We start from the raw sequence: 23,309 nt of genomic DNA, 5'->3' as shown, positions 1-23,309 counted from the left end.
GCAAATATAGCATACACTATTAAAATCTGAATAATGCAAGGAACGTTTACCACAGCGAGAGTCCTGATACCCCTCTGTGATTGCAGCATCACAGAGACCTTTCTTTGCGTAGTCGTCAGTCATCATGTCTTATTGCCTGATACCTATGTGCCCCTTCAGAAGAGTCCAGATTTTTTCAGTTATTGTGTATCTTAGTGCTTCTTTGACCAGAGCATGCTGATCCCCTCATGCTGTATTAGTTAACTTTTGCTATGACAACAAACAACCCTAAGAGCAGAATAAGTTAAAAACACACACATTTATTTCCTGCACAAACTGCACGAGGGAAAGTGGTCATTGCTGTTTGCTGGGCTTTGACTATTTTCTTTTGGGAACCAAGGCTGAGGGAGCACTTGTTGTCACAGCAGAAAGCAAAAATTTAGATCAAGGGTATGGAGGCAATGGGGGTGAGGGAGTCAAAGGGCATGTAAACCATGTGGCATGCCATATTCTGTTTTCCACAGCAGGTCCCATGGTTAAACCCATAGTTAGCGCTTAGGGAAGTGGATTCAGCCTGCAAGGAAGACACTGCAAAGACACATGGAAAAGGCCATGGATTCCATCTAACCCTAATTCCCAGCCTACCACGATGGTAGTTCCATTTCTTGTGTGAGTGAACAATTTAGGTCTGCAAAGTGCTGCAATTCTGGCCAAATGAGATGAGAGGGGAAGTTTTCTGAGAGCTCTGAGAATGAGAAAATGAACATAGGGAGTAACATTGTGCATTTGGAGCGTATAAATGGGTGCCCTGGTAATTGGAGGTGCGCAGGTACCACCATGGCACTGTGCTCTGCAGACAGAAATATGGACCTTATTGCCCTGGCTAATGTTTGTCAGTGCCCTCTCGGAACTGAGCACTCAGTTGCCAGCGTCCCTAGTCTTGCTGAAATGGAAGAATCTTGACTAGAAGGGGTGAATCTCTGCAGGAATCAGGTTGCTCTTGTGTTAACTGATCTATATTTAATGAAATTGATTTGTCGATTCAAACATAGTTGTTTGAACTTCTTAACATTTTTGTTATTTGCTCATTGTCTATAGTTTTGTTTTCACAGGCATTTTTTTTCAAATTTTTTCTTATTAGGTTCCCCCTGTACTATGAACTTAAGATTGCTTTTGTCATATGGCTGCTCTCTCCCTATACCAAAGGAGCAAGTTTAATTTACAGAAAGTTGCTTCATCCACTTCTTTCTTCAAAGGAAAGGGTAAGATATATAAATTATTTGCACAGATCACATGCTTTATGCTATAAAGTTTGTGAAACATTTATATTATGGGAGAAGTCCTATTTTTTGGCTTCTTGGACACTCTGCTTAAGTAAAATTAATATCTGTGTGTTTGGATTTTTTTCTAGGAGATTGATGATTATATTGTACAAGCAAAGGAACGAGGCTATGAGACGATGGTAAACTTTGGGCGGCAAGGTTTAAACTTAGCAGCTACTGCTGCTGTTACTGCAGCAGTGAAGGTAACTTTTTATTTACACTTTTTATCCAATAGCACATTAAGTCAACAGATACAGTAGTGTGGCTTTTTTTGTCAGATCATTATAAAATGTTGGCAGAATTTTCTTTCTGTTTATTTTCGTAAAACTGGGAAGAACAAATATCTAATTTTACAAGCATTTTTATGCATTTTTTTATAACTAAATAATTTGAATCTCTTAATTGATCACAAAATTTGAGCTAGTTAATAAATAAAACATACCAGGAAATGTCATTTTTGTCATATAACTTTTCTACTTTATAACCTTAAAGTAGTTTGAGTAAATCACTGTTAGTAAAGATGACCAATCTTTCTTTCTCTGTCTCTGGTGTTCTCTCTCGGTGGCAATATCTTGGTAGGATTTCTGGCTTACTTCTGCACCCCTACTTCAACCAATTTGAGGTAACTGATTATTCAAAATAAGGCATGAAAAAATTCTGTTTTTAAAACTTGAGATTTTACTTAGCCAATACTAATGTCATGTGTTGTATTTTGCAAGCCAAGTTATGAAATGAGTGCCTCTGTGAAAACTTGCATTGTGGCTTTTGGATTTCTTTGCATGTAGTAATTAGTGTGGTTTATTTTAAATGCAATAGCATAATTGATTTTGGTGTGTAGTATGTGGAAAGAAAACAGACTCCAGACCCAAAAAGTGCTGACTTTCTAAATAACCATCTGCAATTTACTTAACTGCTGTATTCCTTAGTTGTTTCATGTATGAAATGGGGATACTGTACCTATCTGGGAGAGCACAGTGGGAGCCCAGTGAGCATTCATGTTATGTACCTATCTCAGTTCAAGGGACACTTTGAGTTTGTTGCTATTAAGTTAAATTGAGACTAAATAGTATTCTAGCCTTTGACTTAGACGTTTGCAATTTAGTTGTCTTGAACTAAAACAGTGTATTTCCATTTATGGAAATAAATATTCTAGGTAAACAATGATTTTGTATAATAGTAATGGCAAAGGGATAGAAAATATCAACTGGAATTTCTAAAATAAGCCTTCTCTTTTCAGAGTGATCTTTGGCTCAAGCATCCCAATTAATATGATCAGAAGATAAGAAATTGGCATTATATTCTAGAAGTGTTACATTGAAGATTAAGTGAAAGCAGTGAATACAGCACTATTGATTATTTGCACTTTAGTATAGATTGCCTGTTACTGGGTTTTGAAGGTTTTTTTTATTCGTATAGATGTAAACAGATACTAAAACAGCAATATATTCAGCTTATTTAAGGACAATTTTCCATTTTAAAAGAAGTGGATTTGCTTTTTATTTCTTGCTTAATGAAAATGCATTTCTAATGTTCATATCCACTGAAAAAGATCATCCAGGAGATCCAACATTCAACAGGTAGGAATGCTACCAAGAGACAACAGATACAGTTACCAAAGAAATAATATAGTAGTATTTCTCAGAACGGAAGGACATAAATCTCCGTATTTCTGGGGTCCAGAAAGTACCCAGCACAATGAATGAAAAAAGACTTAGTGGATCTACTCTTAAGCAAGGTTATTACCACATTTTGTTGTGTATAATGCACAGTCTTTTGCCCAAATTTTTGAGGGAAAAATAAGGATGTGTGTTATACATGGGTAGTACAAATTCTGTATCTATAAAATAATTTTAATTATTTTATTTATGCTTATGCACTGAAAGTGTGACTCTAGAAAGCAATAATGATATCCATATACAAAATAATATCCTGGAATATGATCATCAGTTTTGTTTCTAAAAATAAATAAATAAATAATTGAATTTAAAAATTAAAATGAAAGTTGAGCCAAAAACGTGAGTGCACATTATACACAGCAAAATACAGGAAAGGATTCTAAAACACCAGGGATAAGGAAGAAATTCTTAAAGGTTCCAAGTGAAAAAAAGTATGTCACATTCAGTGATCTAGAATCAGAAAGACGTTAATTTCTAACTAGTGACAATGGAAGCTTGAAGATGAAAGACTGATACCACCCAAGATACCATAATGATTTTCACCCTCCAGTTCTGAAACAGTGAAACTCTCAGTCACGTGTCACCTTAAAATAAAATCTTTACTTTAGGCATTGCATAGTCACAAAATTTACCTCTTGTGCATCCTATATCGGGGAGAGGATATGCTCTGCCAAAATTAGGGAGTAATCCATGATAGAGGAAAACCCATGGGACCTGGGAAATTGGGTACCCACCACAGAAGGGAGAAGACAGGAATTCCCAGAGTGAGCACTACACAGCAAGCCCAGAAGACAGCCAGCCAGGATGAATGGGATGGGCAGAGGGTGCCAGGACAGGGGTCTCTGGGAAAAGTATGGCAATAGGAGTATCTGATAGGTTTAATCCCATGCAGGGGCGATACTTGAATCATTCAGCCCATGCTGTGACCAATCAGAGGACACACTGGCTGTAGGTGGCAGGTACCACAGTGCAGCTGCACCTCAGCCCTGAGCATCGTGGAAAATGTAGTGGAGGCCACATGAAGAGGGAGAGCTTTGAACTACTAAACAAATGAAATATGGCAAAGGAGTCATTGTAACTCTGGCAAAATATAGAAGAAAGGAAATGTAATAATGAAGCATGACTCAGTTCAGCAGTGAATAGCATTTACATCATAATCATGAGAACACACTATGGATTGCATCTGTCATTTTTCTCTTTTGGAAGGATGGGGGAATGCAGAGGAGGGAGAAGAGTATTGAAATCCTCATCTGCCATACAGGAAAGTAGGGGGTGGAAACTGGTTGCCTGTGGGGGGCGGGGGGTAGAGGGGAATGAAGAGGAGAAGGGGACCAAGGGCTTGTATTTATTCACACCCCAAAGAGGATGCTTTCTGGATTTTTCATATTTAAAAAGCATCACCATTCAATATGATTCTTCAGTGAAACACTAAAAATTAAATTTTAGCCAGAAGAATTGTTAGAGAATACAGACGTTTTAGAACATTGTTTTGGGAAACATAGAAGCATACAGATTCCTTTTTCTTTTCTTTCCTCACTTAAATATAGTTTATAATCCTACCACTTTGTGAGATACCCTCCCATGTTTTGTGACTATTTTGTGGGATGTTTATTTTATTTTGACTTAGGTTTACTATATCCAAAGTCTTTATTTAGGGAATCAGAAATCCCCACTGTATTATCTTATCTTTACTAACCCCTCTTTGTTAATTTTTATATTATGCTTCTCTGCCATCAGTATTTAGCATCCTATATATTTATTCAACATTCATTTATTTAATACCTACTATATGGTAGGTGCTGAGAATGCAGCACTGAATGAGATGGATACAGTCCCTGCGCTCACAGGCTGAATGTCTGTATACACTAACTAAAAAAATTCCGCCTCGGCAGGCGGCGGACAGGACGCCAGAGTCCCTCTTTGACCCCGCCCCCACATACAGCGTCACAACCCAGCGACTTAGTTTCCCTGCAATACCGGTGGGTGAGAGCCATTGTCGCTCTTTGACTCCGCCCCCACATACAACGTCACAACCCAGCGATTTAGTTGCCCCGTTCTAGNGCTGAATGTCTGTATACACTAACTAAAAAAATTCCGCCTCATCCTTGGTTACCAAGAGCTTCTTCCCCTTGCCCTTTGTTATCAAAACAAACATTATCCCACAGAATTCTTTCTGTAGAAAGACTATAAAAAACAATCATATACCTTTCTGTGTCTTTTCTGTGATTCATTGTTTATTTTTATTTATATATTTAACAACTTAAAACCACCTTCTCCCATCAGAGGCAGGAAGCAGCATAAAAATCATCTAAGTTACACTGCAAAACCAGCCCTTATTCCATAACTGGACTTCGTTGTGGATCCCCTCTGGCTTGTGATGTCTGGATCCTTTTGTTACCAGGATCAGTGCACGTGAGGCCACCCTTCCATTCTCAGCGTGAGCACAGGAAGGTTAATTCCACGATCCTGGATTGTATTCGTTAGGAATAGTCATTAAATATGCTGGACGTAACATAGTGGGAACACTATTTGCTTCGAGTTGTACTGAACCTATTTTAAAGTAGCTGAAATTAATTTCATCTCTGGAGATGTCAAAGAAAGACACTGTGACAGGAATCACTGAACCAGACACTTTATACTGAGGAATAAATTGAAACTAAAATAAGAAATAGGTCAAGTTTGAGGAGAAACTGCAAGAAAGCCAGTAGGAAGACTTGACAGTTATCATAAAATTGTATAATATATAGTTTGCTAAAAATATCTCTTAGGCTAAAGATATTTGGACTCTCGGTGTGACCTTTAAATATTGGTAATGCCCCTGACTGGGTTTCCCAGGTTGAGCCACCAGAGCATGTTAAAGATGAAAATAGGAATTTAATCAGAGCATTTATTACACCGTGAAGCAATTTTCTGAAAATGTTACTCAGGTCTATGACCTCATTACCAGGCATCTGTTCACAAGGTCAGTGTACAAGTTTATTTTGGCTGAGCAAAGCATAAACATACAAAGGACTTTCAAGGATTTTGCTGAGGGTGTTCAGCATTCCCTAGCTTTTCACGTGAGAGGTGCAGGTGGCTTTTGTGCAGATGAACAACACCACTGCCAGTCACATTAACCGCCTCTTAGGTTTCTCCCTGGCAGCCTGGGGTGAATGCTTCAGCAGATATTATTTTCAAAAAATCAGTTATCACAGAAATTAGAGCCTTACAGGTAAAACTGATGTACTCTGGTTGACTATAAGTGTTCATGATTAGGTCAAAGATCTTGACATCTTGCTATTTTAGTGGCTTTCTGTTTGTGAAAATATTTGATGATATTTAGCTGCTTATTAGCAATTTTTACAAAAAGCAGCTGTTCAGACAATGGGAGAAAAGATCATGCTATTTTTTTCTGTCCTCTAGGAAGCAGAATGTTATAATGAACATGGAATTCTCTTGCAGACAATTGATTTGCATTTTTTTAGTCCTGATCCTGTCATGCAGTAACCATGAGATTTTGGACAAATTTGCACTGATCTTAAGTATTAATTTTCTTTCCTGTAAAACAAAGGGGTGAAACTTGACTTTTAAAATCCTTTATCTCTCTGAGAATGGTTCTCAACGGGGTTGATTTTGCCTTCCAAGGGACATTTGGCAGGGTCTAGAGACATTTGGGTTCTCATAACTGAGGGAGGGGAAGCTGCTACCGGCATCCAGCGGATAGAGGCCGGGGATGCCACTTCATACTCTGCAGTGCACCGGACGGTGTCCTTCCAACAAAACGTTATCCAGCCCAAAACAGCAGTAGTGCTGAAGTTGAGAAAGTATGACGCTCTGAAAGTATGATGAGTCAGAAAAAGCTAAAAGGATATATCAATATGTATGGGTAGTTTTGGTGGTAGAGTACAAATAATTTTTCTTTTGTATATTTTTGTCTGTACAATTACTTTGATAAATATATATTGTTTCACTTTAAAACCACTAAAATATATTATTCACTTTATACAATTGCAGTCGATTATATTCTAATCTTGATCAGATTAATTGTTGAATGTCCATAGGGAAAAGAGATTTTCTAAAATCTGGAAATTGGCCTTATCAGCAATTATAATGTAATATGTCAAGGATCAACAGAATTAGCTTAATGGCTATTCATTATTGAAAGTATAGTAAGAACTGTTCTGTAAAAGATTGTTTATGTGCTTGTAAGCTTATAAAGCATTGCTGATTATGATTTTAAGCTCAATTAAAATGTAAAGATAATAGAATAGAATATTTTATACAAAGATGCTGAAAAGAACAGTAAATTCCCCTTATTTAACACAAAATATAGTGATTTCAATGTGATGTTTGACCAGGGAATGAAGTTAATTCAACAAAGGCAGAATTATTTGAGTGTAAAAAGTTAGATTTTGTCATACGTGCAGGGTCCCTTTTTACAAATGCCAGCCATGGCCCTGGACACTTGAGTAACATTCAGGTGCCCTGGTGCCCTTGTGAGTGAGAGCTCTGTGTGGCAACAGCTCAGGTTCTGGTTCTCAGCTGAAGAACCTCAGGCTGCAGTTCGGTTCTCAGCTGAAGTTCCCAGAGCTGCCTTTGCTGGACCTGGCCCCAGCCCTTCTAACCAGGCAACCCTGTGGTGTTTGTTCTCAGCTTCTTAAGTGGGTGTTCTGGGCCCATCCCAGTTCGGACCCTAAGAACTTTGAGCCACTGAAGGGTGTAGAAATATTTCTGCTAATGATTGGTCTTCATATAAAATATGCTGTAGGACACTTCTTAATTATGTTCACTTTTGTGTTCTTATCATAATCTTTCTGTTACTTTCTCTTTGATTTTTAGGATTGATTTTAACATACAAAGTGTAAATACAGTTCTGCAGAAAATAGGATGTAAAATGCTGGGATATAGAATATTCTTATGGATGGTAACTCTATATCAACTAAAAATGCTGTTTCCACATGTATTTTCCTCCTTGACTAGAACTGTTCTTCATTTTTCTTATACTTTTTGCTTTATATTACATAAAGCAAATAGAAGACGATAAACAAAACATTATTACTTTGAACAAAACCTCAACACCTTTTAATGTTGTTGACAAATGACTATAATGTCTTATTTGTGCCCTCAAAATAGATAAACAGTTTTTCTTTTAATTCACAGAGTAAGGAATTAGATGTAGGAAAAATGAGTAGGAAATGAATCAGAAATTTTTATTATGCATCTCATTACAATTAAAATTTCACTATGCCATATGTGTTTAATTTTGCAATATTAAAGAAATTGTTGAAAAAAGAAAGAAAATCACCCATCCCACCTGCCTAAAGATTGCACGGTTCATTTTTGCATATTCCCCCTGTCCAGTACATACTTGTAATCATATTGTGCACGTGATTTAGAATTCTGAGGTATAGGGGAAGTATTTGTACTTATTTTATTACAAACATCATTCCTTTATTAAATATGGACTTTTTGTGCTAAAGATACAAAAATTGGAAGGAATAGGTCTGCACTTAACTGTAATGACTTTGTAATTAGATCTCTGCTTGGACACTTACAATTTATATAACTTTTTAAGTTTACAATAGTGCATTAATTTTCTCTTTCCATGTTAGTTCTATTTTGGGCCCATAAGAAAATATACAGTGGAAAATTTTGATTTTTTGAGGTGATAATGGCTGTTGAAGTGTTGGGGGTCCTCAAAAGGGGTACATAGCCTTTTTTTTTTTTGCCTTTCCGGGCCTTTCTTGAAACCTTGAGGAGATTGATAATACTTAGGGCTTTAGGGTTGGTTGCTCAAGAGCTACATTAAAATCTATCTTGTAAATAGATCACCCAGACACCTCAGAGTAGGTCCTTTATTTTAAACCCGAAACAAACCTCTGATGGATGGCATAGTCTCCCTATGTAGATACCCATGATCATACCTGTACTTTGCTGCTAAACCTCTCTGCGTAAAGAGGCCAGTGTTTATGTTTAAACAAATTGCTGTCTGTGGAGAACTTTTGCAATCAAGAGTAATGAAAAGGAAAGGGCATAAAAAGAGTAGTTTATTATCTGTTCAATATCAGCACCATACTAGGTACATTAGGAGAGTGGAAGCCTAAGGTTTATCCATCTCATCTAGTTTATTAAAGCCTTGTTCTGGAGGCAAAATATACACAGCACAACAATAGAGCTAACAATAATGTGTGAGTTCAGTTCTGAGGAATGCCCTAAGTAATTAGCTGATTATACCCAAAGATACCAAAGTTTGTGTATGATACAAAGCTAGACTGATTCTACGGCAGTTGGACTCATTTGCATTGTGAGTTCTACCATCCTGAGTAGGAGGATTTGTTTGGGAGTTACAGCCAGACTTGGAAATTACACCTGAGTCAAGTAGAGGGTATCAGGGATAAGTCTGCTGTTTATCCTTTGTGTGGCGGTATGTAAAAAGGCAAGAAGTTTTGAGAGAAGAAACAGAGGTGGGGTAAAGAAAATGACAGTTCTGAGAAAACAAGGTATCTATTTCAGACAATGGACTGGTCACTTCCTTTTAGTATGTGTCTGAAACCTTCCACTAGCCATCTGCTTAATAAGTAAATGACAGCTGGTAAAGAGGGAAAAAGTATAATAAATTAAACCATGCCAAGAATATTTAAACATGTGTTAAACCCAGTTATTTTTATTGAGGATATAGGTTCCTTAATTAAATAGTCCCTTTTCACAATTTTAAATATGGTGGAATGACAGAGCTTAAGAGGGGCAAAGCATTTGTTTGGTTTCAACATAACAGATCACTAATTCAGAGGAGCTGAATGAAGACCTTTTCTTTTCAGTGTGAAATGCATGTTAGCTGTAATACTCGAATGTTTGTAGTGCCATAGGCTTTGAAATTTAGAGATAAACCTTTATTGGCAAATTTCTGTGGTAACTTTATAACTAGAGGCAGTCATAAATTAATGTGCATGAGAAGAAGAAATAAGTGTAAAAAACCATTAGAAGAGTATTTTTAATCCAGCTATAAATAAGAAATGAGTCATTTAAATGCCATGTAAATTTTCAAAGTCAGTAAATTCAGAATTTTTCCCCTGTTACAAAGCTTTATACTTTGAGGGACAATCTAGTTATGTTTGAAAGGTTCTAAAATATTCCTTTCATAGCTGTGCACTGATGTTCTTCCTGCACTTTCTGCAGTGATGGAGACGTCCTGTTTTCTGCATTATTGAATACAGTTGCCACTAGCCACATGCGACTATTGAGCATGTGAAATGTGGCTAGTACAATTAAGGAACTAGATTTGAGGTCTATTTAATTTTAGTGAATTTAAATTTAAATAGCCACATGTGTTTTGTGTCCTCCATGTTGTTAAAATGGCTTAAAGTCAAATTGTATAGTAGTAGATATGCCTTACCAAGTAGTGCATTCATTAACTGATTGTCATTTTGTATCCAAGATTCTTAGGCTCTTAATTTTTTTTTACCTTGTTCTAGGTAGTAACATTACCACTGCCGACTTAGTTTAGCATACAACCGTATCTCTCTTACTTTAAAACGTTCTTTTAAATCACAAACTTTAGCCCCAAGTACTGTCTTTAAGGGAGATAAAAATTATGGGTGCTATTTCCTCTGAGGGAAAGCTCATCATACATATTTTACACTTTAAGATTAAATATAAAGCTGAATGTACTGGTGTCTACAATTCTCTCTGAATGCATTAAAAGTTATTTGATAATGGATAAATGGGAGAGAGCGATAAAGAAAATAAAGCAAAATGTAAAAAGTGTGCTTTTCTTTCTCGGATCTCTCACTGTCTGTTGAACAGAGCCAAGGGGTGATTACTGAGCGCTTACGGAGCCTGAGCATGCACGATCTAACAGCCATCCCGGGGGGCGAGCACGTGGGACAGAGGCTGCACCCGCCTCTACCAGACACAAAAAAGAAAAGTAAATCAGCCTCCAGCGAAGCAGGTGTGCTCCTTTGTTTTCATGTATCATTCCTTCACAATTGGGATTTTGAGTCAAGGTGGGTAGTAAAATAATTCCTGGTACCTCTGAATTTGGGCAGACAAAATGTACTTGTAAGCTTACGTTTTTGAATTTGACACTAACTGTAGTTAGTGCATGCCTTCTGTTGACTTTGGAGATAATCCAACTGAGAAAGTGGAAGTGGCCTTTTATACTGCCACATATTTTTAGAAGCCACGGGTGTGGTTACCACCGCCAGTACTGGTTCTGACCTGTGATCAGTACTCTTTCTCTTTAACCTACAATGAATCTGTGGAGTTTCATCGTTTAAACATTCTTTACTGTGAGTGCTATGAACAAATAAGGATATTGACTCACAAGATAAAAAGTTTTAAGTAGGTGACAAAAGATGACTCAGTTTGAAAATAGGATTATTTCAATGGAAATCATGTTGTAATTACATAATATTTCTAGTTCAAGAACTAACTTGTAGGCATATTCTAATGTCAGTCCTAAAAAACAGGTGTAATCATTTTGATTATGAGGTCTGCTGTATCATTTAGCTGATTTGGGCTAGTTATCTAAGTCCTTTCTCAGCAATTTTTTTCATAAGTATACCTTAGAATTGGTTAAGAATTATATTCCAGTTACTTCAATGAAAACAGGATTTTACATAGGAAAATCCCTGACATCATTTTTATGATACTTGTCTATTAAGTTTAAAATGGTGTGACAAAGAATATTTCAAGAGAGTGGTATGCTATTCCGTTCTTTTGTGTAGTTCAAACCATGAAATTGAAATACATGAAGACTTATAAAAATATTAAGTAAATGGTACAGTACGAGAAAGGTATTTTTTCAGTTATAAGATTAAAATTTTAATATGCATTACTTTGCCCAACTTTCCTACAGAGTAGTATGTATTCAAACTTTCTTTTCCAAAGAAAAACTTAAATCAGAACTTTCTCTCTTGACAATATTTTTAATAAAATAGGTTCCAGGGGAGGAATAGGTGAAGATGGTAATAGATAATCTAGAGGGACATGAGTCCATATATACATGGAAATTTATCAAATGAGAAAGGTGGCCACTCAGATTGGTGGGAGAAAAGCATATTAAAAAGTGGTGTTAAGCCCTGGCCAGTAGGGGCGGGGCACAGCTGGTTGGAGCTTGCTCCTCTAAAATGAAAGGTCCCAGATTCGATTCCAGATCAGGACACATACTCAGGTTGTGGCTTCAGTCCTTGGTCCAGGTACATAGGAGAGGACAACCAGTCCATCTGTCTCTCTCCTTCTCTCAGCTCCCTCGCTCTACCCGCCCCCTAAAAAAAATAAGCAATGGCAAAATGCCCTCTGGTGAAGATGGAAGAAAAAAGTGTTAGGATAACTGCTAGGCTTAGAACGCTGGTCTTTCTCTCTCTGTCTCTCTCCCTCTCTCCCTCTCTCCCTCTCTCCCTCTCTCCCTCTCTCCCTCTCTCCCTTCTTTCCTTCTTTTATCTCTAAAAGCAATGAAAAAAATGTCTCCAGGTGATGATTTAAAAAAGAAATGAAATGTAAACCTACCAAATAGTGAGGAAGGCTCCACATGATAAAAACAACAAACTACAAACTATAAGAAATATTTTTGTTTTATATTACAGGCAAAGGGTTCAGATTTTAAAAATCTAAGGACCTTTACAACCCAATTATCATCAATTTTGTCAAAAAATTCAGCTGACCAATTAATACATGAAAAAGATATTTAGCCTCACAGTCAAAGAAATAGTAAACTGAAATCATAATAATAGTAATTTTTGTTCACCAGATTGGCAAAAATAATCTTTTAATTAATAGTGCTCTGTGTTTTAACTATTCTAATTGTCAGTTGCTGCATGATAAATCACCTCCAAACAGTGATTGTTTAAAATCATGGTTATTAATTTTGTTCAGGAATCTGGGAGTGATTGGGCTTAGCAAGGCAGTTTTTGCTCAGGGTCTTATGCCTCTGCATCCAAACAGCAGCTGGGGCTGGGTCATAATCTGAAAGGCTTCTTCACTCACGTGTCTGCTGTTTGAGCTGGCAAGAGTCACGCAGCTGCTGGGGAACCGTTGAGGCTTCTCCAGCATCTCCTCTGTACGTGGTCCCTGAGGATCATTGGACTTCTTACTTGCAGCCAAAGGCTCCCCGGAGCCAGGGAATATCCCGGGGACATGTGTCAGAATTTGTGGACATGTTTTAAAATCACCACAGCAAGCACTTTGGGAAACAAACATTTTCATGTACTTTTAATAAGAGTTTAAAGTAGAATAATTCTTTTGGTTGACAATCTGGCAATAATTATTAAAATTTATTCTCTTTAACTGGGCAAGAAACTTCTAGAAATATGCCATAAGGAAATAATCAGACAAGGGTCCAAAGATACACATATAAGAACATTAATCTAATTGTTTATAGTAACAAAATATTAGAACAAACCAATTACCTAAGAGAAATGGTTGATCAAAAAGATGGTTTATTAGCCATGAACAATAATAATGTCAGTCTATACTTACTGACATGAAAGCAACCAGATTGTGGGAGAATATACAATAGCAATGAAACAGTATGTGTGTTATAATCCTGTGCCATAGAAATGTGATAGTTGAAGTGCATTAGTATATGTAAAGGTTATTTTTCAAATGTATCTACCTACTGGAAGGGCTGGAAGGATATTACTAAAATATTAACAGTGTTTTGCTATGAGTGGTAGAATTTTAATGATTTTTAAAATTCAACCTATTACTCAAAATTAGAAATAAAACAACAGCACTCTCCCTTTTGAGTAATAATTAAGTACTCAATTTTATAATGATTTTTTTCTATTTCATTTACTTCCAAAATCCCTCAAGAAAGAAAATTGATTAGTTTGTAAGTGTGGGAATTGCGTTTACATTGCAAAGTCTGTTTACTGGTTCTTGTGATCAGTACAGATATCTCAGAAGCTCTGATTGTTCACACAGCAAGTGTAAGTATGTGGAAAAGTGGATCATTATGATAACCTCTGAGCAGGTTGAGGTTAGCATGACAAGGGAAGCCCTCCTGTTTTGATGGCATTATTTAAATCTGCCTGTTTCCCTTATGATGGGGAAAGAAGAGAACCCTGCAAATGTTTCTTGTAAGGAAATGGGTGCCTTGAACGTGAACAAACATCACATTTTGAGAAGTGGAAATATTTTTTTCTGCAAAAAACCTGCCGCTCCATGTTAGTTACAAGTGGTTCAGTATCATTTCAATTCCAATGTGTACAGAGATGTTTTAGGTGCTTTACATATTTTTATTTAATCCTTAAGATGACTATGCATGTTTAGTATTTTATCTTTATTTTGCAGATGAATAAACTGAGACTTAAGGAGATTAAATTACTTATTCAAGGCTTTATACTCAGTGACAGAAATGAGGTATCTGAGGTTTCTAAGCTAAATTTTGCTCTTTCAATTTGTAAAGAGGCTACACTTAGTAAGACAGTTGGGCTGGAACCATGAATTCAAATAATTTGAGCAGGAAAGGACTTTAGCGATGCTTTAGTCAAAGGTGGCACATAGGCAACATGCCTACCCCCTGCTCCCCTGCCCAGGCTGCCCAACGTTGCTGATGGATCGTGGCACTCTCCCACGCTGGCTCAGAATCCCACTTCACGCAGTGCCCCAGACAGCTGCTTCAGAGCTGGCATTGACACCGAAACCTATTCATCATGTCCTCTATCTCACCATCTTACCAAAGAAGAAAACAGACCTGGGGAAAGGCGTGGCTCACTCTGGGCCTCACAACTAATAGATGGCAAAGTACTCATTTCTTCTCACTTGGGTCGGAACTCCTTCCTCCAGAATAGCTCAAGCTCTTCCAAGTCAAACTTTTGATAAGTCTGCACTTACGTTAATACATGGAAACACAGGGTCTGGTACATACTAAGTACTGGATCAGTATTGACTATTATCATTATAAGGAGAGAAAACTTAGAATATGCCAACCCTAAAATGTACACACTGGATCAAATCAGGTCACATTGCAAAAGGATCTGCTAGTTTTCTAAAATGGTTACAGAGCCATGGGCTGAACTAGCCAAACAGCTGCAGCCTCAGACCCAGGCCGCGGCAACAGGGCCTCCTCATTCTTTGGTCCCCAGTCACTGCCCCTCAGAAATATGCTATGGAAGGCACCGTGCTGAGAGCTCTCTGCAGTCTAGAGTGATGACGTGAAGCAGCCGCCCTTCACGTGGCCTTTGTGTGGCACTGGCAGTATCCCACTAGCTTCACCTTGCTCCGGCTTGGCAGAACTCTAAACCATTCAGCCCGTTAACCCCCCGAGTTCCTGCTCGATTCGGCATTCGGATTTGGGTTTCTCTCATAATCTCAGGTCTCCCTCTCCTCCATAGACTTTGAAATACAATAGCTTTCACTAGCATTATTTCCAGCACTCACAGCAAAATGTCCATGCATACTCATTTCTAGGTATTAAGTGGAATAGAAAATGCATATTTTAATGAGGATATTGGGCTTGACTCCTCTCTTTTGGGTGCAGGGATTGGTTTACTAAATTGCTAAGTTAAACTTAATCATTTCACCTCCCGAACTGGGCTGTTTTCTCTGTTCTTACTCCTTAAACTTCGTCATTTCTGACCTGTCATATCACAGTAACCCCACTGCTTTCAGTCTCATCCACCGCTGACTCATTCTCCAAAGTACAAGAAAAGTCTTCTAAAGAACCGAAATCTAATCATGTCACCCTTCTGTTTAACATGCTTTGGTGGCTCCCCATTGCTATCCAAAGAAATCCAAACTCAGTAGCACGTGGCGTACTAGCTCTCCGGCCTTGTTCTCACGCCATCGTGTGTGGGCTAAGTAGAATCCTGAGCCTTTCAGGATTTAGCCAAGTGACCACCTCCAACAAGAAGTCTTCTTCCACAGCCCACTCCCCCACCCCAGGCTGCGTCAATTCTCTTACTGTATGCTCCCAGAGCACCTTGTTTTTTATCTTCCATTTGCGGCATCTCTTTCGGCAGGGATCCCCAACCTGTGGGGCTGCCATCCAGCCTGGTGCTGGTCCGTGGCCTGTTAGGAACCAGACCGACCGCACAACAGGAGGTGAGCGGCAGCAAAGCTGCATGGGCGTCACCACCTGAGCTGCGCCTCCTGTCCCCCCACCTCCCACCCACCAGCCCCACCCCATGGGGAAATTGTCTTCCACAAAACTCATCCCTGGTGCCAACAAGATTGGGGACAGCTCTCTTACAGGGTTGAAAGGCCCAGCAGAGTCCATTTCCCCCATTAGACTGTAAGTTTCTTAGGGTAGAAAATGACAGTTTTGTCTTTCTCATCATTTTATCCCCATGATTTAACACATTGCCTCTCACATGGTAGGATTTTTTAAATATTTGTAGATGAAAGAGTGATGTCCTCACTTTTACTGAAACTATAATTCTAAAGCTAGTAAGATTTTTTTAACTGACATTAGGAAACTCAGAAAGAAAAGATTTATATATAATCATTTTATGATTGATATTCCAATTCCTAATCATATAAAATGAGAGGCAATTGAAATAGCAAGGACCATGTTTTTTGAACTGGAGTCTTAGGCTTCATCTGTGGCCTCAAAGAACTTTCTGGTCACAGATGCTTCCTTTCTGACTCTCTCTTAATTCTTCATTCTCTGTTTTGTCTTAGATTTTTTAGATTAGGATTAGGAATATAATGTTGGCAGTAACAACAGAAAAATCCAGAAATGACAACCTAATAATATTTGTTCTGGCTTATTGTCCCCAATTATAGAAGTAATACAATTTTTATTTGTAATTTTTTATTGATTTTAGAGAGAAAGAGATGTAGATTTGTTGCTCCACTTACTTATACATTCATTGGTTGCTCCTTGCGTGTGCCCTGACCAGAGATGGAACCAGCAGCCTTGACATATCCATGCAACACTATAACCCCCTGACTCCTCGGCCAGGCCAGGCAGAAGTAATACAATCATTAAAATACGTATTTGGCAAATTAAAACAAAAACATAAGTGAACTTAAAATCACCCAAAATCCCACTTCCAGGAGATGCAGTGGTTTCATTTTTATGTTTTTCCTTTCTTTGTTTCTACATGTGCATTTTTCCCCACTTAGTACTGCAATAGGAGCGTTTTCCTATCCCCGCCCCAGGCTGCACCAGCCTCCTCGCAGTTCTTCCAAGCAGCCATGCTTCCCCTGCCCCACTGCCTTTGCACCTGCTGCCCCTTCTCCCTGGAACACACTTCCTTGGACGGCTGCATGAAAACGCAGGATTTTGGCCTCAGTAATGACTGATTCTACTCTTGAATCCTTCCTAATCTCCAGCCTAGAAGTCTGGCAGCATAAAATTGTACTAGCTTAATATACAAAGATGTTTATCTTATTATGTACTGCTTATTATACAGAGATGTTTATCTTACTATGAGGCTAAGAAGCTTATTAACAGCTGTTTGTGGTTGGCTTAGTGAGTCCTCAAGTTACACATGTCCTGGAAGAGCAGATTAATGAACATTTATTTAATATATTTTCCTTCACATTCAAGAAGTCCATTTTGCCCCTACTGATCCTGGAGAATTTGCTACTGTTGTCTCTAAATACCATAAGATTCAGGTATTTAGACCTGGCTGGTGTGGCTCAGTGGATTGAGAGCCAGCCTGTGAACCAGGGGGTTGCCAGTTCGATTCCCAGTCAGGGCACATGCCTGAATTGTGGGCCAGGTCCCCAGTTGGGGATGTGCAAGAAGCAAGCACACATTGATGTTTCTCTCCCTCTCTTTCTCTCTTCCTTCTTCTCTGTTAAAAATAAATAAATAATATTTTTTAAAAGATTCAGGTATTTATGTTCCTTTTTAATAGGCGATATGAAACTTAAGGGAAACTTGCAACCATACTTCTATCTTTATAATCTACCTGGTACTCTGGTTGCGTCAGACTTGGGCCCCTCTTTTGCTCCATCCAGGCAGTGAGTCTCAAGGTGTAGGCCCTAGACCAATAGCGTAAACATCACTGGGGAACTTGTTAGAAACGTAGATCCTCAGCTCACCTCAGGCCCAGCAATCTGTATATTAACTAACAAGTTCCCCAGGTGACTAATAATTGGCTAAATCTTAAGAACATCTGCTTCAAGAATACGAACGTTCCGTTCCCTGAATCCCAACGTCAGGATGCTCTCAGACTTCCTGATAGTAATCAGCCTGACTGCCTGGAAGTTGCATAGTTGCTAATGTTAGGTCTTTGTAGCCACACAAAGGAGCCAGTTAGCAGAGCAGCCCAGTCTCTCACTGCCCTTCCTGATGCTGCTGCCTCTTTTCTTTGACTGACATCTCATATCATAGCCTGTGGTGCTTCTGACTACTGTAGCCTGTCTGACTGTGTTTTATCTCAGCAGCTGTAGAGGTGTTGGTTTAACAAGTATCACCTGCCCCCCGTGAACCTTACTTGCCCAAAATTCTAGCTCTTTTGGGTCTTACATGACTCCATAAGTTCACCCTACCATTCCCAATCTTGACAAAAGGTTTGACGCATGGAGTGGAGAAAACCCTTAATTCCTAACTGAAGTCAAAGGTACCAATGACAGACTAAAACACACAATTGACTTAGGTTATTTAAAATTCATTAAAAGGGGGAAAACAGGCAGGAAGAGACTGTTCACTATATATCTATTTTTATTCTTTGATTTATTTAACAAGGTAAATGTGTTACCTACTGAAAAATGCATAGTAAAAAGCAATGGCCAGGGAACACTTCCTGGAAGAAATGGGTGTGGGCTTCACGTGGAGCAGTGCAAGGGACAAAGATTAATGATGGAGTGTGGGGAGCTCGGTACCGATGAGAAAGGGAAAGGAGTGACTGGGTGGATGCAGACCATGCAAAGATCTGCAGAGTTAAGAGGCAGTACTGACAGGTATCTTTTTACCAAAACTCGCTGGTTTTGACGATTCATTTAGACTATGGAATTCCACTGAGAGACGGAGATGAGAGAACAGATGAAGAGGCGAGTGGGCCATACTCAGATGATGAGATGTTAACACACAAAGGGCTTCGGAGATCACAAAGCATGAAATCTATGAAAACCGTGAAAGGCCGCAAAGAGGTTAGTCAATTACAGAGTTGTTTTCCTAATGATTAATATTGAAGGATTTCCCTGCTGCCCTGTCATTCAGGATATTAATGGTCCATAAATGAAGGTTTGGAATGGTAGACCCACAGTTATGTTAAAAATTATTTTTTCAGATCGGATATATTAGGGTCTCTGGAAATTTTGAAGATGGTGAATTCCTCGTCTCACACTGTACACAGACATGGTAATTTTGCATAGCAAGTGATAGGGCTGCTGTGAGTACCCAGTGCCAGCTCTACTCAGAAACAAAGAAAGCCAAAAAAAATTAACTACATAGTTTTGCTTTGAACCAATCCTACATGAGGATTAAATAGTAAAAGTTTATTTATAATTAATTATGTATTGTCTTTGTGCCCAGAAAGCAATGGACGATTCCAACAAATAGCCTCAGATTAGTTACTCTGAGCAATGTACCAAGCAAAGCATACGTAATAACAGTTAGTATTTCTGTTATTAAAGATAACACTTTGAGTACACACTTATAGGATAATTGATTCTTTTTATCAGAAAAGTTAAAAAGTATTACTGTGAGTATGAACTATTAAAGCTTATGTAATTTTAAAAAGTAATCATCTAATTTGTAATAATAACCCATTTCTCTCTTCAGGTGCGGTATGGGTCACTAAAATATAGAGTGAAGAAGAGACCACAGGTGTATTTTTAGTCATGTACACTTCAAGTATCCCAAGACAAATTATGCTAAAGTACCAACTTTTTTGTTCTAACATCATACATTCAGGATTTGTACACTAAAATAATTCTTTAAATTGTGGCAGTGATAGGGTTTATTTTCATTAATTTAAATACATTTTTATTTCCTTAACAATTACTTTCAAACATTGACTACTAAAGGTAGTTATGCAAAATATGTGTGTGTGTATATATCAGAAATAATAGAAAACTGTGTTACCTGTTTTCAAATTCATTGAAAGCATGGAGTGCCCGGGATGTAAGAGGAAGCACAAACCCACAGTATACTTGAAAAGAGTCTTTTTATGGTTCCAGATACGTCAGTCTTTGTGTTACTGTGTTTACCTCCGTTTATGATATAGCTGTCACATGAGGATGGTAATTAGATAGGCCTCCAACTGCAGCAGTGATAGCGAGGGGCATAATGTGAGATAATGTGTTTTATATATTCTTTAAATTTTTACTTTTTTAATACTTTATGGTTTTTCCACCATCAGCTAAACGTTTTCAAAATAAATATTTGAAAACCAGGTATCCACATAGCACTTTGTTAGTGACTAGTTTTGCACACTTGAAAATTGTTTACTTATTTTATGACTGTACATCTTAAGTTTTACGGACACTATCCTTATTATTTGTCATATTCTGATGAGTCAAATTTATGCCTTGAACTACATCATCTCTTTTCCTGTGGGTTTCATTTGTTAAATTTGCTTGATTTTAATAGTATAAAAATACAGCTAATTGTTTGGTTCTAACTCTTTTTAATTATCTTCTTTACAGATAAGAAATTATTTAAATCATTAACCAGTGTTCTGTATTTGGCTGTGTACATTGTAGTTGAACTCAGCATGTTTTTGTTAATTCTGGTTACATTCTCAGATTTTAAAAGTGGTAGCTTTTGTGGAATAGAGTTAGAGATCAGTATGGCACTTAAGTCTTTTCTAATTTGTGAAAATATCCAGCAGTCAGTCTATTCACAAGCTTGGCACTTACATGTGCTGCTGATTTATAAATCTGGCATTAACTAGAATAATTTGAATCACTTCTTTTCTGGCTGGAATAATTTCCTGAAGGTAGTTGCCAGTGGAAAATGAGGATGTTGTTAATATCACATATTAGAAGCTCTTAGAATAGATATTAGAAAAATATCATTTTTTAATCTGAGATATTTTTGAATTACTAGCCTGAGGCATTTTTAGGTTGCATTGATAGCTACGCATTATGAACTGTAAGTCAGTCTATTTGGTGATGGTTTTAGTAATCAGTAATGAAATTTGTACAATTATACTTCTCTAGGTAATCTACTTGATAAATCTACTTGTTTGTCCAAAAGTAAAAACAACGAGAAAGATTCGTAAGATCTTTGACTTTTCTACCATGTAAGAGATGAAGCCAGCGGCCAGTGTCTGTTCAGGACCTCCCAGGGTGATGGGAAAGAACGGAATATTCACTCAGGAGCACGTAGTGTAATTCAGACATTTCTCTTGATACAAGTCTTAAAATACTTTCTAGATTACCTCACATTCTTGATACGTAACACCAAGTAAAAGTTCATTTCAGTTCCTTCTCTCCCAGTTTATTTCTAGGTGTACATCCATCTACTTTACTAATTTTTAGCCTCTTACTTTCTGGAAAGACTCTTTAATTTCTTTCAGAATTCGAAACTCCCATGAATTCTGATTATAAACTTTGACAGTTTTATTTATATTGCATAGTCCTGGACTTACCAGTATAAATACTATGCCATGTGCGTCTTTCCTGCATGAAGGCAGTGTCATCTCAAATTGCCTGACAATGTCATGAGAGTGACTTTGTATCGAAAACATTACCTGTGGAGGCTGATTAGCATCATTATATCATTTCCAGATCTAATTTCATTATCATACCTCTTCTTTAATCATAGTGAACTCACACTTTCCTAAATTGGAGGAATTATAAATCCCTCCACACTTCTGGAATCAAAACATTTAGTCAAAGACAACACCAGTTTCAAAGAGGTAATGCGAGTCCTTCTGTTTAATTTTTCTCCTCACACTTACAGTGCTTCCTCTGATATATTCTGCTCCTTTACGTCTTTATACAGGGATGTCATTTTGCTGTTCTGTCATTTTCTTATTTTCCGTTTCTTACATTTCTTAACTGTTGCTTCTTTAAGGTACGGCAGGTGTTTTTTGTGTCTATGCTTTCGAGTCTGCAGCTTTGAAAAGAGGTGAACTTGTCCCCAGACCACAGTGCCTTGCTTTCCCCACTGCCACCACCTGGGGAGTGGGCGGCAGGTGCTGCACGAGCCTATTTTGGTAGCTAGGAAGGTTTATGCAGAAATCATAGCCCTTTTATCACATAAGCATTCAACTTCTTCAATAATGGTAACTATTTCCAGAGTTTACTTGGAAGTAAGAATTGCTCTATTTTTTAATTCACCATATTTACTTCTGGTATAAAAAATGAGCCAGAGATAAGCCTTATTGCTAAGTATTTAATTATATAAACCCACCCGAGTCCTGCATGAGATTTCCTCCACACACTTTCCGATACACGTGGATTTGGCTAGAAAGTGATACTGCCAGCATTACTAGTGATAAATACTTGACTACACGGATCGATGAAACAAAACTGCTAAAGTGTTTTCAGGGAATTTACTCCATGTGTCACCACCAAAGATTTCTACAGTGTTATAATGCATGTAAATATTCCAAATTTCTATGAGGCATTGGTTAGATAATTATATTATCTTTTTTTTTAATGACACAGTTTATGCTTCTGGGATGCTTGAACTTTTGTGTTGTTAAAAATAATTCAGTACCATCGTATCTTTAATATTTGGTAATTTGTGTTTTTAATTGGAATGGACTAAATTTTTATTTTGATACTTTCAGGAAATTTAAGGAGTTAGTGTGTATTGGAAAGCAATTTCCTGTTTTATTCTGTGTGGGCTGATTGATTTGCAAGGCTAATAGTTAAATTTTGAGAAGGTCATTGTTCGTGTGATATGCAGTGTACATTTCTTAGTGAACGCCATTGAAGAGTAAAGCTTTCTGAAAAGAAAATACAGCTTTTCTCCCTACGTGTTTGTAAGATATAATCTTCTAAGGTATCCTACAGATATAATGTGTATTAATTCTTCAACCATTGACCATGAATTAACATTTTTTTCCTAAAAACCTTTTAAATCTATGTACTTTAATAGTTAAGAGAAAGTAACTTTGCAAACTCTTTGTAAAGGCTATCTTTACACTGCAGAGGGGTAACTTTACAAATGTATTTTTGAAAAGTTTAATGTAAAATAAATGTTTTATTAGTGACAACTTGCCTTTTTTTGTGTCAGAGTATATATGTTGGGTTTCATGAATTGACAATTATTTATTATTGTCTGCTTTGATTAAATAGTAGACAACATATGCACACACTTAAGACTACAAAAGAGCTCTGGCTGGTGTAGCTCAGTGGATTGAGTTCCGGCCTATGAACTGAAAGGTCACTAGTTCAAATCCTAGTCAGGTCACATGTCTGAGTTGCGGGCCAGGTCCTCAGCTGGGGACATGTGAGAGGCAGCCTATCAATATATTTATTACACACGCATCAGTGT

General features: G+C 37.6%; 1 protein-coding gene across 3 annotated transcripts in view; it reads left to right on the top strand.

Moving 5' to 3' along the window:
• REEP3 (receptor accessory protein 3) overlaps nt 1-23,028 on the top strand; it is a 75,542-nt gene extending 52,514 nt beyond the window's left edge. The window contains exons 4-8 of one of the 3 annotated variants that reach the window (XM_037062688.1): nt 1,121-1,241; nt 1,391-1,504; nt 10,760-10,895; nt 18,858-19,003; nt 19,638-23,028. In XM_037062688.1, coding sequence (XP_036918583.1) covers nt 1,121-1,241; nt 1,391-1,504; nt 10,760-10,895; nt 18,858-19,003; nt 19,638-19,694 — 574 coding nt within the window. In that variant the 3' untranslated portion in view covers nt 19,695-23,028. Of the gene's footprint in view, nt 1-1,120; nt 1,242-1,390; nt 1,505-10,759; nt 10,960-18,857; nt 19,004-19,637 lie in introns of those variants that run through there. The other 2 variants (XM_037062687.1, XM_037062689.1) reach the window with 2 other exon arrangements.
• Nucleotides 23,029-23,309: the final 281 nt, after the last annotated feature.

Source organism: Sturnira hondurensis, unplaced genomic scaffold (assembly GCF_014824575.4).
Source record: "Sturnira hondurensis isolate 20B ecotype Veracruz unplaced genomic scaffold, ASM1482457v3 Scaffold0014302, whole genome shotgun sequence".
In the NCBI taxonomy this organism is placed as follows: domain Eukaryota; kingdom Metazoa; phylum Chordata; class Mammalia; order Chiroptera; family Phyllostomidae; genus Sturnira; species Sturnira hondurensis.
Note: the sequence above shows the minus strand (reverse complement) of the source record. Positions and strands in the feature narration are given on the sequence as shown.